Source organism: Fistularia commersonii, chromosome 23, assembly GCF_037954325.1.
Source record: "Fistularia commersonii isolate RoL2024-O1a breed Wild chromosome 23, RoL_Fcom_v1.0, whole genome shotgun sequence".
Classification (NCBI taxonomy): Eukaryota; Metazoa; Chordata; class Actinopteri; order Syngnathiformes; family Fistulariidae; genus Fistularia; species Fistularia commersonii.
Window position 1 is genome coordinate 6,547,559 of NC_141306.1, and position 12,461 is coordinate 6,560,019.

The window sequence follows — 12,461 nt, forward strand, 5'->3', positions numbered from 1 at the left end:
ATCCTCCCTGAGATTCCATAAAGGCTCTCACTATTACCACATAGATGAGAATTAATTTTCTCGTAAACGACACAAACCAGTATCCTCATGACATCGAATGACACAACTCAAATTCATTGCCTGATCAGATCAGCTAGTGGATAATTCACTTTGGCTGGCCGGGCCTCAGGAATCTACGACCACGAGCAGATCTGGACGTTGATGGGTCGATGCGCTCAAAGATAACGAACGGTGTCGTCCAAAAACTCCTAAACATTCCTACCCCACATTGGGATATGGATTCCATCATGTATATTTCAAGTTCGTTTCAATGCGTGTCTGTGTGTGAGGTTATGAGTGTGTTGCGGGTTAAGCCTGACTCCTAATTCCCTCTCTTTAATCGGCTGTGTGAAAGACAAAGAAGGCCATTGAAGGGGAGCTGGGGGAGGAGGAGGGAAGCAGGGCAATGAGCGGAGCCTTGCCCATAACTGCCTGGCCTGTAGCTTCACCAGGATACAAAGGGACTCTCATACTTGCTCTGAACACAGACACTGAAGCCCACCCTCCACATTTTACCACCATACTTGCCCCATCCGCTGACAAAAACACCCCACTCTCCTCAGGTTCCAGTGCAAATGACAGCTTACCTGGAAGGAGAAACCAGTGGAGACGTTTCTCTGTTCAGTCAACGCCGACTGAGGCAGGTGTGAGTCCAGCAGAGAAGAACTAGGAGCAGGGTCATATTTCCACCTGCCATCAGACACTTCAGGACAGGAAATTACACAGAAAATTGAGGGAAACAAAATAATTTAATCACTGCACTTAAGGACTATTTAATTCTTTAACAAAATTTTACTTTTCTCCACCACATTGGTGCATGCAAACTCTTTATTTGCTCCTCCATACATTTTTAAACAGGGTCATACATGCTAATACTAATATGACAAAAAAGAAAAAAACAGTCAAACAGTGCGACACGGCACTTTGACTCATATTTTTAGTCCGTCCCTTTAAGCTTGACTTGAGTAAAGACACAAACAAAGACACATTTATCTGTTTGCTTTCTTCTTTGCTGCAGCCTTGATTGGCCCAAAGGACCGGCAAAGCCTCTCTATCCTTTTCTTTGATATAAGCTACTAAGAAGCGCAGATCTTCAAAGTTTGGAGACTGCGGAATTCCCCACAGACAAAGCCTGGAATAAGATGCTCCCCCGACTCTAGCACTACTAAAAATAATCATCAATTAATCAATTAGTTGCCGACAGCTGCATTATATAATAACTAATTCATTGTTTTCAAGAGATCAAAATCAAGACTGTGATTTCTGCATTCAAAATGATTTTTACAGCATCATTAGTCCATTTAAACACAAGAAAATATGTTCTTAGGTGGATCTGTGAGTGCTTTTGAGCTCAAACGTAGAGCAAAGCAGCCAAACAGTGTGAGCATAACCTGTCGTAATAAAATGCAAGATCCGAATAGTTAGACCCTACACAAATCAATCAAACCCCTCAGCCAAAGATCCAATATCTCGGTCTTCCAGTTCCACATCAGATACTACGGTTCTTGGCCCGGATGCAAAGTGATCATGAGGTTAGCGAGGAAGTTTCAGGGTGGGAGTTATATAACGTACAGGATAGAGCTGGACTCAATTAATCGAGAAAGAGGAGTTGAGAAGGCAATCCTAAGGAACAAGGGACAGAGAATAAGTATAGACTATATTAGCGGTATCCTCAGCTGAGGGCGACCTGATGGTGGCCCCCGCTGTGGCTTGGGCTGGTGATTGTCACATGGGCAACCCCCTCTGCCCCATGAAAGGAGAGCTGAGCCACCCCGAGGCACTGTCTCCTCTAATCAAAAGACTCACATATTAAACCAGTTTTTCATAAAGTTTTTAACACACGGAACGCAACCAGCGCAAACTGGATTCTTTACGATGACTGTATGATAAATGAGAACAGTCTGCCTTCTCCATGGGAAAACAGTGTTTGATAACATTTGGATTATTAAGAGTTCTTCTATCCAGGGTTTACATACCCTCATGCAGACTATATCACTGTACATCTTTTTAGTCCATCCTATCTTTCTCCCCAGCTTCTAGGCCCCCCAGTCCATTGGCGAACCCTGTCCCACTTGCCGCCTGTGCAACAACCTATTTTCTCTAAACAATGCAGTGACTGTTTGGATGCTCTGTGAGTTTGTGCACGTGTTTGCATGGTAGATGAAGGTTCTGAGGCGGTGAGCACAATAGTTAAAGTGCCTCTCCACTGGCAGCAACAAATCAGCAACAGTCATAATTTTACATTCAAGATGTCAGAAAATAACAACCAACTCAACTTAGTTTTAAGCCTGGTAATTTAAGTTTAATATCCGGTTCCATTTGCTGCTTACCCTCAGCCAACAAGGTGAGCGGTTGTCTTGTTGAAATCCCAAATATCTTAAGCTTCAACACAAATACTGTGTGTACTGGTGTTCATCAACGCATGTGATTCAAACACCTGAAACTGTACCTCATACTTGCATTTTAGCTCTCCAGCACTTCAATGTTTATTCAAGAGATGTCCGTATTTCATCATAAAAATGTGTTAAACATGAGCCAAAAGTGTTTTATTTTTATCAATATATTTCTCAGTTCCATGTCAAAATGGCATTTGCAAAATAGTAAACCGTCACAAAGCAACACCTTAACATGTGTATGGCAACAGTGCTAATTCCACCATTCTTGCCAAAAACACTGATTTATTGGATCTAAGGGTGGACAACTTTCAGATTCATAAATCAAAAAAATGTATAGTGAGGACAACCTGAAAAATACAGCACAAGGAGTTGTTTCGGCTATCCAAATTCTGTAATTATTTTAAATATCCCATAAAACTTGTAACTGCACAACATTAAACAGCAGTTGATAAAAAATACATTTACCTGGATGTATGTGAATATGGAGTTCAGTTGTTGGTGTCAAATCTATTGGCTAACCTGAGCGCCACCCCTCTGGCTTGAATGATGCATCACACATTCTCAGAGGTGGCTTAAAGCACAACTATGATGTGAATGAAACATTGTTCTTTATACAAAAAAAACTTTATTCAAATATACTATAAAACATTTCTGCACTGATCAGACAACTTCAAAACAACTAATACAATAATACATATACTTAGTAAAATATGACATAGTCAACTTAAGTTACATTTCCCCCTTGTGGCTCTGACTTATACTGCAACTGATAATTTGAGATGGTTCTGATTAGTGTATCCATATTTGAGATAGGTTTGTGAATTATGACATTGCCTCTCCTGGGCATGGTCTGTGCTAGCACCGCCACGGAGCGGACCAGGACCTTAATCTGCTATGATCAGTTCGTCGCAGCCCCAATCTTCATAGCTCCCGTCAGGAAGGTACCTGCGGATGATGATTGGGATCTTCCTGCTCCTATTAGAGGAAACCAAAACAGTAAGATGTTGGGAGGAACAGAACTACCAGCATGCTCCACACACAATAAAATAAATGATGCAGTCGTATTTGGTTAGTAAGTAACATTCATCCCTTTGTATGTCAGTTTTGAGAATATGTTTTGTTTTTCTTGCTCTATCAGTTAAAAATGCTAAATGTTTTACAGTCTTTGTTTTACAGTCTTTGTGTGTCTTTGTTTACAGTCTTTGTATATATATATATATAGATATAGATATAGATAGATAGATGGATAGATAGATAGATAATTTATTTATTTTTACTTACTTGAGTTCTTTCATTGCTATTTGTAAAGGATCTGTTTCTCCCTCCAGCTCAACCATGACTGGAGCACACATCCTGTTAGAAACAAATACAGTTGGTCATTTTTTTGGGCCTGTCTGTTGACAGGTAACGTGAATTATTATCAGTTGACTAAAATTATTTTTGTGCTTGTTTTTCAACCTAATCACCCTGGACTCATCATCAGCATCAGTACAAGTATTAAATGCATATGCAGGGTAATAGGGTCACACACCAAAACACTCTTGTACATGTATTAGTCCAGTTTCCATTTGTAATACATAAATGTATAAAATCACAGAAACATCTAAATTACATATTTGGACAATAATCATAAGCAATGCGTGGGTCAAATAAAGGACAGTCACACTTCAACAATATTTGGCCATTACCCAGGAAACAGAAAATAGAGAGGAGCCAAAGTCCAAAGAAATAATTTGAAAGTCAAAATCTCGTATCGCGTGAAAAATATCCGAACTAGTCCATGTGGCATCAAGATTGTTCTTCTTCACATATTTTCAATATCAGTGAAGGAATCCAATTGCATTTGAGGATTTGACCTTTGATATTATGAAAACAGATTGTGCCATATGAATCAAAATCATGCACTAATTGAAGTTCCAGGAACTGGAACTGTTATATATTCACAGGTCTAACTCACGCTATCTGGAGTGCCCGAGTCCCCAGAACTCTGGCTCGTTCATATTTGGTCATGTAGGGTGTTGTGATCCTCTTTTGGTTGGCCTGCTGGCCCTCTCCTGCTGGTAGTATCTGTACATTCTCCTGATCTTCCTGCTCAGAAAATAATACAAACACATAATTTTATTGAAAATGTGCAACACTTTGTAAAAAAAGGTAGTCTGCCTTGCAATGATATATCAGTTCCTTCATTTAGAATCAGTTATTTGGCATAGAGAATGAAGCTTCCAAAGGTTATGTCTGTATTCTAAAACCTAACTAAAGTAAAAACCCAACCATTTTTGTGATGAAAAAGCAAGCTTACGTCTTCCACATTCTCTAGGTCATCGAATGCTTCATCCTCCTCTGCATCATCAAAGTCTCCGTCATCAAAGCTATTAAATTTAAAAGCAAAATAGTAATCACGAAAGCTATCATGGCACAATACAAACCATATACACAGCCACAATCATCGGATATAAAGCATATTGATCGAACATGTTTATTGATTAGTAGTTATTATTGATTAGCAGGCTCACGATTACATTAAAGCCTTCAAAACCTTTACCACGTTATCCTGGGAAATTACAAATCGTATACTCAAAACGTTCATTTATCTTATATCGTGATCTAGAGTCAAGAGACACACGACTCCGATTATCAGAATTTTCATTAGAAATGGCCATAAAGAACATGTTTAGATTCTTAACAAGTTTTCACGTGTTTACTCTACATCAACCTTCTCTCATACAGATTTAAACCCAGAAAAAGCATATTCGGACAGACGTAATCCAAATACGCTGTAACTTTATACTCCAATTAAATTCAGACTCAAACAAAACGAAAGAGGTAAAAGACAGCCTTGATAAGTTTGTAGATCTGTTAGCTAACACTGGAGGTAATGCTAACGACGCGTACGTTGCGTTATCTTTAAATATTTGTGATAATTTTGATTCGTGATGTTGAAACGTCATAGTTCTACGTGAAAGTTTACATACTTATCTTCGTTGTCCGACATATTCTGTTCTAAAAAAAAAAAATTCAAGCGTCTCCGCCGATTCTACGAGTATTTCTTGCCTGGTCGCGTTGTTTCCAACGGAAATGACGTCTTCTCAGACTTCCGGTAGTAGAGTGCGTCTGAAAAGCCTCCGGCGCGTCAAAGGCCAAACAGTAACTTTCCGGTTTTCCTGCATCTTTATTGGGTTATCGTTCTAGAAATATCTCAAATCCAAAACACATTTTCTTACAACTCACTCGCACGAACGCTTACTATTTCCCGGTTCATGACTTTTTTTTTTTTTTTGAGAAGAACAGTTTAAAAGGAAATCAAGAAAATTATCATTGTATCCTGCAAATTTCTCTTTACAAAACACACAAAACAAAACATTACGTAAATAAAGATTTATTTAAAACCTCAAATTATTACTCTGTTATAGAATAAAACCTATGCATGCAAAGCTGAGAGGAAGTATACATTCTGATGAATGAATTTAAGTAATATATAAGGCTGTTAAGAATCAATGTTTCTATGATTTTCACAATGCTAACAATGATTAATATTGAACTGCAGAGGCAATAGATATTAAAAAAGACACATTAAACATATTGAAGAATAAATCTGTCATAGATAATGTGAGACAAATAGTTTGTTGTATTTCATCCATCCATCATCTACTGCATATCATGCACTCAGGGTTGCGGAGATGCTGGATCCTATCCCAGCGTTCATTGGGCAAGAGGCTGTGGACACCCTGGACTGGTTGCCAGTCAATCGCAGGGCTACATATAGACACAAACAAAAATTCAGTTTCTCAATCACACATCTGGGCAATTTTCAGTTATTTTCCAATTAACCTTATGCATGTTTTTGGACAGTGGGAGGATACTGCAGAACTTGGAAACTCACACAGACAGAGAGGGAATCAATCTAAATTTAAGTGGTAAGAAGCAAAACCAGTTGACAACTATTAGACACGTTTGCCAAATCAAGCCTTTGACAATGATAAACCGCAAATGCATATGAGAGTGGGCTGCTGGCCAGGTTTGTTTGTTGTGGCAGCGGACAGAGACCACTCTGCATCCTTTGCCAACAGTCCATCATCACTTACTCTGCGTGGACATAGATAGAACCACAGAAAAAAACATACATGCACACAAAACAATGACACTCAGTCAAGAACCATGCACCCTCTGCAATAATGAATGTGTTAACCAAATGGTAACTATTGTTTCGAAGCTTATGTCATTCCTGCATTCTTATTGATGCATGACATTGATCCCAACATTCAATGAGCAATGAATTTTTAATATATTTATAAACAGAAGGTGCACTATGATGAAGAATTCTTGAGTTTTTTCTTGATTTCAGTACCACGCTGCTAAAGTCTTGTGACCATTTCTCCTGTCTGTGTCTGTAGTGTCTGTAGGTCTCCTTCAAAAATGTAATTCACTCCCTGGACCTGCCAAGGCACATATTCGAGAAAAAGACATGATATCGTTAACTGAAATTTCTGCAGAAAATATAGATATTTAAGCCAGATGAATGTGCATGCAATTGCAATTGTCAAGCCTTGTACAATGTATAAGTGTATAGTGAATATTGAAAATCATTCACACATGTATAGAGATTTTATAAACTGTCTTTTAAGCCCTTTTCTCTTCCCTCTGGACATAATAGCCGTAATGTTCTCTAATTTCTTTTTGGAGTCCTGTTCAAATGGAAATAATCGAAATTGAAGAGGAACATAAGTGCTTTGTTAATTTAAAATAGACAATAACCTCTTCATCTCTTGAGTTTAGCTCTTACATTTGTTAAAAAAAATCAAAAATCCAGAGAGCACTTAAACTGCACAGCATGAGCCACTACCAGCATATTTATAAAGAAAGCATTCATTTTTGCTGTGGCTTCTGCCTACCTCAGTTTGAGATGATGTTGGGGTCACAGACTCAGGTGGGTTCTCAGAAGTGGAGTGTGTGAGAGCGGCCAAAGAAACACTACTGGCAAAGGACCCTTTGTCATGACCAGTTTCCTCCATGTCTGATGAACCAGTCTGACTTTTTTCTCCAGAAAAAGTGTTTTTGAGGTCCGTCTCAGGTTTAACCACCTCTTTTTGATTATCTTCATTCGAGTCATCGTTCAGTGACCTGACAGAAAGGACTTTGGGTCTGTTAAAAGACCCCTGCTGATTGGAGAAACATGAGCGTGGGAGGGGAGCAGGAGCAGGAGGCAGATGTGTCCAGGGTCCGGGATTAATGATGCTCAGCCAAGGATGGTTGAGTCTTGATCTGAGGCTGATTGTTTTGGTGCTAAAAAAAAGATATGGGAAATGTAGGTCTGAAAAATTCTCCCTCCCCTTCAACAGCAGGTGGGTTAGTTATGTTCTTGTTTCATGCACTGTTTTACTTTCTGGCAAAGTTTTGATTTGCAAATATCTAACTTTTCAAGATTTGTGGTTGTTTTTTTAACAAATCAAAGAAATTATTCAAACATATATCTAAATATGTAAGCATTTATCATTAATTTTGCCATGGAATAAAAAAAGGTACGTTCGTGACCACAGCATCAAATGCATCTGTAAACTTACGGGTCAGTTGAAATATGTGAAGTTTTAATTTGTGTGGAGGAACTACCTGTGAAGAGAAATAGAACAAAGTCATGAGTTAAAAAGAAATACCACAGAAAAGTAGTTTGTGGGGTTCTGTATACCTGCAAGCGCAGGGTTGTTTACTGTCGGGATGCCTTTATATCTTTGAGCAGAACCTTGGGCTACAGTGTTCTTGGATGGAGGAACCAGCCGGCTTTGTCCTCCTGTCTGTGGTCCATAAGGCTCAAAGGTGTTGAGGGCATCTCCTGTCTTTTTCATCTCACTGCTCACACTAGTGGGTGTAAATACGTTTTTTTTACGGCTTCTTCTTCTTTTTCTTCTTCCTGGTCAGCTGTGTCTGTAACTTTTGGTGGGAGAGGCCGGAAAGAGGCAGGCATTGGCAAACTCTCCATTTCTAAACATGATTCTTTGTTTTCCCTGTTTCGCTCCTCCTCTTTCCACTCCCTTCTTTCTCCCCCTTCTTTGTCCATTGGTTTAAAACTAGCAGAACTCACAATAATGTGTACTGAACAAATGAATCCCCTCATGATTTGCATTTATTATTTTCTACATTTGCAGATGGTATTCATCACGTTTCTTTCTTGACTCGCTTCACTCACAAGTTGATATCTGTTCTCCTGCACTTGCAGTAGTAATATTTCAGCTGGTCAGTCGATGGGAAAGTGAGTCAAACCCACTCAGGCACATTGGGGCACCTAAGGGGTCCTGCTAGTGCGCGGGCCCAGTTCAGCGTGGGCTGATGTGCTTGTCTTTTCAGGTCAATCAGAAAGTTGAAGTGATTGATGACATAAGTGACGCAGATATACGAGATTAATTAAAATGAACAGAACACTTGGAATACAAACATCAGTTTCGTGCCTGATTCTTGTATGTGTTTGTGTCTAACACATCAGATATTTCAATTACTGTTAGAGCCTTTATTTACATGTCTAATGTGCTAACTAAATATAATTTACATTGGACATTTAGTTGCCATGGTGGTCATATGGCGTTAAAATCATATTCTTGGAATCTCCAGAATTATATTCTTGTATTCCCAGGATAACTAAGTCATTATGAATTCTCAGATGCCCTGTCTTGTTTAAAATGTGCAACATCTTGTACAGACAGGACTGAAGAGACTGAAAGACAGACACTCGCTAAGCATTATGTGGCGGTATTTGTTGTACTTTTTCAAATAAGAAGTGCAAATGATAGAACCTGTTCCACTCCCCTCTTCGGTAATATCCTGCTCAAAGTATCTTCATGATAAGGCAAACAAGACACATAAACACATTTTACACATAATCACTTCTAAGTCGAACAATTCCAAAATCATTTAAAAATCAGCATAGGCCATAATCCAGATTACTTGCAAATTGCCATGTGTTGGAGACACATGCTGCACCTATAAATGATCATGTTTTGTGGGGCACCAAAGTATCTGGGATTCATTTTGTTTGATATATTATGGGATGTGACTGAGACACTACATTCATTACAGGGGTTACCTTTCAGTGTGTCTGTCTTTCAGGTTTTTTTTCCACTTGCAGTATTTAGTTCCTCAAAATTGATATTATTTAGGGACGATTTATATCACGTGTCAAGTTGTTAGTCTTTTCAAGTCAGCTGTTACTGATGGTAATAATAGTAATGACGGAGAACTTTAAATTTCTCAGAAGTTCTGGATCTCAATACTAAAAGAAGCTGAAAAAGATGCTGCTATGAAAAAGCTCTCTTACCTTTTTAGCAGCTGTGGTGGTGGACGTGACTTGACAAGGAGGGAAATTTTAAAGAGGAATCAGGCATTGAGGTTCTTTGCTTGACATAATATGTCCTCCAATGAACAACATATTATTTGAGGTCAGAATAGAGACAATAATTCAAGAGAATTTTAACCCCATTAGATGAAATGATGAGGCAAAATGAAACCGGAAACAAGGTCGTGTGCGCACTTGCACGAGAAGTGTTTGTGCAAAATGACGGAGTGCAGCTGCTGAGGAGGATGTCAGCTTCACTCTTTCTAGTATTGTTTAAGATGTGGCCTGTAAAACCTGCTTTAAAGTCAAGAGAAAAAATGTAAATGGAGATAAACATTCATAAATCAGTCTTTCATCAGTATTTTGGACTGAAATCCTTGGAAAATCAACTAGATTATAAAAGGGAAACCACAATATTTGTAATACTTTGACATTTATAGCAGCTGTCTTCATAAAGACAAACCTGTGATTTCTTGACTGCAATCAGTCTGCAAGAAAATGACAGTTATTACACATTAACTCAATCAACAGCAGTGTATAGATCAAAGAAATTAATAAATGTTTTTTTTTTGTATTTTTAAATTTTCATTGGAATTTTTATCATGCATACTCCCAAATTATTTAGTCAGTGCCTCAGTTATTGTTAAGCAAAGTTTCACATGTTCCTGTGATAATTTGACATGCCGATGATAACTGAGGAACAGCAGGTAGTCTATCAACCCAGTACACTTTTTTGATTAACTTATCATAGCTAAAAATAAAGAATAAAAAATAACATTAAAATCTTAATTGGAATATTTCTCTGTTGAATCCAGTTGACTTTTAATTCTGACGGCAACAACTAAGAAGAAGAAAATTAAGTTATCATCACAACAAGCTCTACTAACTGATCATCTGGGATGAGCAGAAGCTAATTACTTGCTATCCAGGTAATTGTATAAATGGTAGAATATGAATATAGAGTCTCCATGTAGGACAGCTATATCTGTTTAGTTAGCGACCTATAAAGTACATCAGCACAAAGATGAACTGTAATGGAAGAGATAGCTCACTGAAACCAGTTGATCGAGAGGAGCAGTGATGGATAGGTCAGGTGGAACTGTTTCTAGTCCATACAGCGTCGCTGGTCTCACCACTGTCTTGTCCACCTTTCCTTTCATTTTGGCTGATAGTCTTCTACCACACCATTGTCTCATTGTCATCAATGTCCTGCACCAGTCTAACATATTTCTCTGCCGCTCCAGATTTCCTCATACAATACCAGAGTTCATCTCTTGGTACCCTGTCATATGCTTTTTCTAGGTCTACGAAAAAACAATGCAGCTCCCTCTGGCCTTCTCTGTACTTCTCTATTAGCATTCTCTACGCAAATACTGCATACGTAGTACTCTTTCTAGGCATGAAGCCATACTGCTGTTCACAAATGCTGACTTCTGCTCTCAGTCTGCCGTAGTTGTCCAATCATCTGGAAGCTCTCCCTGACCACCCACAGCCTTTCTCAACTCCTTCCTGAAATCCATACTCACTTTTCAGCTTCCACCACTTTGTACTCTGCTCTGGCTTTGTCCTCTTGATCTTCCTTGTCACCAGAGTCACCCTACAAACCACCATCCTATGCTGTCTGGCTACACTCTCACCTACAACCACTTTGCCGTTACTGATCTCTTTCAGGTTACCCCGTCTATACAACATGTAGTCAACCTGTGTGCTCATACCTCCGCCCTTACAAGTTACCCTATGTTCCTGTCTTTTCTCGAAGAGTGTTCACTACAGGCATTTCCATCTTTTTCTCTGCATCATGACGACCAACTCTCTACCTTTTCCTGCCTTTCCTCTTCTCTCTCTGCTTCCGAACACGCCTTCCTCCTTTCCTTCTTTTGCATATAAGATTTTCTTGGCATAATAATGTGAACGTCATGCGTCATGTCTCACATATAGCTTCCTTAATGAATAAACTTAATTGTGTTTTTCTGCGCAATTAGGGGCAAGAGTGTAAAAACTGTTATATGTTTGCCGTGCCTATGATAATTAGATGAACAATGTGTATTGGGTTTGGGTTTTTTTTTTGTAGTTTTACTGAACAAATTAAATTTCTATATTGTGTCTTCGGTTTCTTTTCCTGAGACTTCTGTATAATTGCACAGTATTGTCAGTTTATTTTGTATGCAGAATATAAGAATATACTGTTTTTGAAAAACAGTAAACTTTTAAAATTCCAAGCAATCCAAATGCTTAAGTAAATATGGTATAAATTCCTGTAAATATCTTTAAAAAAACAAAAAAACAAAAAAAAAAAAACACTGTTTGTTTGTTTGTGTGCCATAGAGAAACACTTTAATTTGGAAGGTAAGAATGTCCGGTCTTGCGTGAATCATGACCCTTGACCTCACAGAGCGAAAACAACCAAGGAAGTTCCTGAAGCTTCGATCATAGAGCTTCACAGATAGAATGACTCCCGCGAAGCAAAACACATTTTTAAAATCAAAACCTTGACATTTGGAGTTGATATTTAATAATTACAACAGTTCGATATAATCATGAAAAGTATTCACATATACTGCAGTTTAGTCATTTACCGACTCGGGAGAGCGTATGCTGTAATTCACAATGTGGATCTAAAATACATTTTAACTGCTTTTAAAATCGCCAAAAAGTGGCAGACGGATGACGCAGATTATCAGATGTTGTTAAAAAGTGTTTGTTTATGT

The 12,461-nt window shown here is 38.5% G+C and overlaps 2 protein-coding genes across 5 annotated transcripts; both read right to left on the reverse strand.

Moving 5' to 3' along the window:
* Window positions 1-2,315: 2,315 nt before the first annotated feature.
* On the reverse strand, window positions 2,316-5,527 carry polr2f (RNA polymerase II, I and III subunit F). Its single transcript, XM_086170490.1, has 5 exons — window positions 5,408-5,527; window positions 4,735-4,804; window positions 4,393-4,523; window positions 3,717-3,788; window positions 2,316-3,410 (listed from the first exon to the last, which is right to left on the reverse strand). Exons 1-5 carry the CDS (start codon window positions 5,425-5,427, stop codon window positions 3,320-3,322), a joined length of 384 nt encoding a protein of 127 aa, XP_086026616.1. The 5' UTR covers window positions 5,428-5,527; the 3' UTR covers window positions 2,316-3,319.
* Window positions 5,528-5,798: 271 nt separating this feature from the next.
* On the reverse strand, window positions 5,799-12,457 carry LOC147220810 (uncharacterized). 4 transcript variants are annotated; one of them, XM_086170458.1, is made up of 7 exons: window positions 10,806-12,457; window positions 10,217-10,241; window positions 9,736-9,764; window positions 8,116-8,357; window positions 7,994-8,039; window positions 7,325-7,715; window positions 5,799-6,868 (listed from the first exon to the last, which is right to left on the reverse strand). In XM_086170458.1, exons 4-7 carry the CDS (start codon window positions 8,270-8,272, stop codon window positions 6,788-6,790), a joined length of 675 nt encoding a protein of 224 aa, XP_086026584.1. In that variant the 5' UTR covers window positions 8,273-8,357; window positions 9,736-9,764; window positions 10,217-10,241; window positions 10,806-12,457; the 3' UTR covers window positions 5,799-6,787. The 4 variants fall into 4 exon arrangements, with proteins under 4 accessions (XP_086026584.1, XP_086026585.1, XP_086026583.1 ...); XM_086170459.1 differs by lacking the exon at window positions 10,217-10,241; XM_086170457.1 differs by lacking the exons at window positions 10,217-10,241; window positions 10,806-12,457 and having other exon boundaries at window positions 9,736-10,186.
* Between the last annotated feature and the right edge of the window lie 4 nt (window positions 12,458-12,461).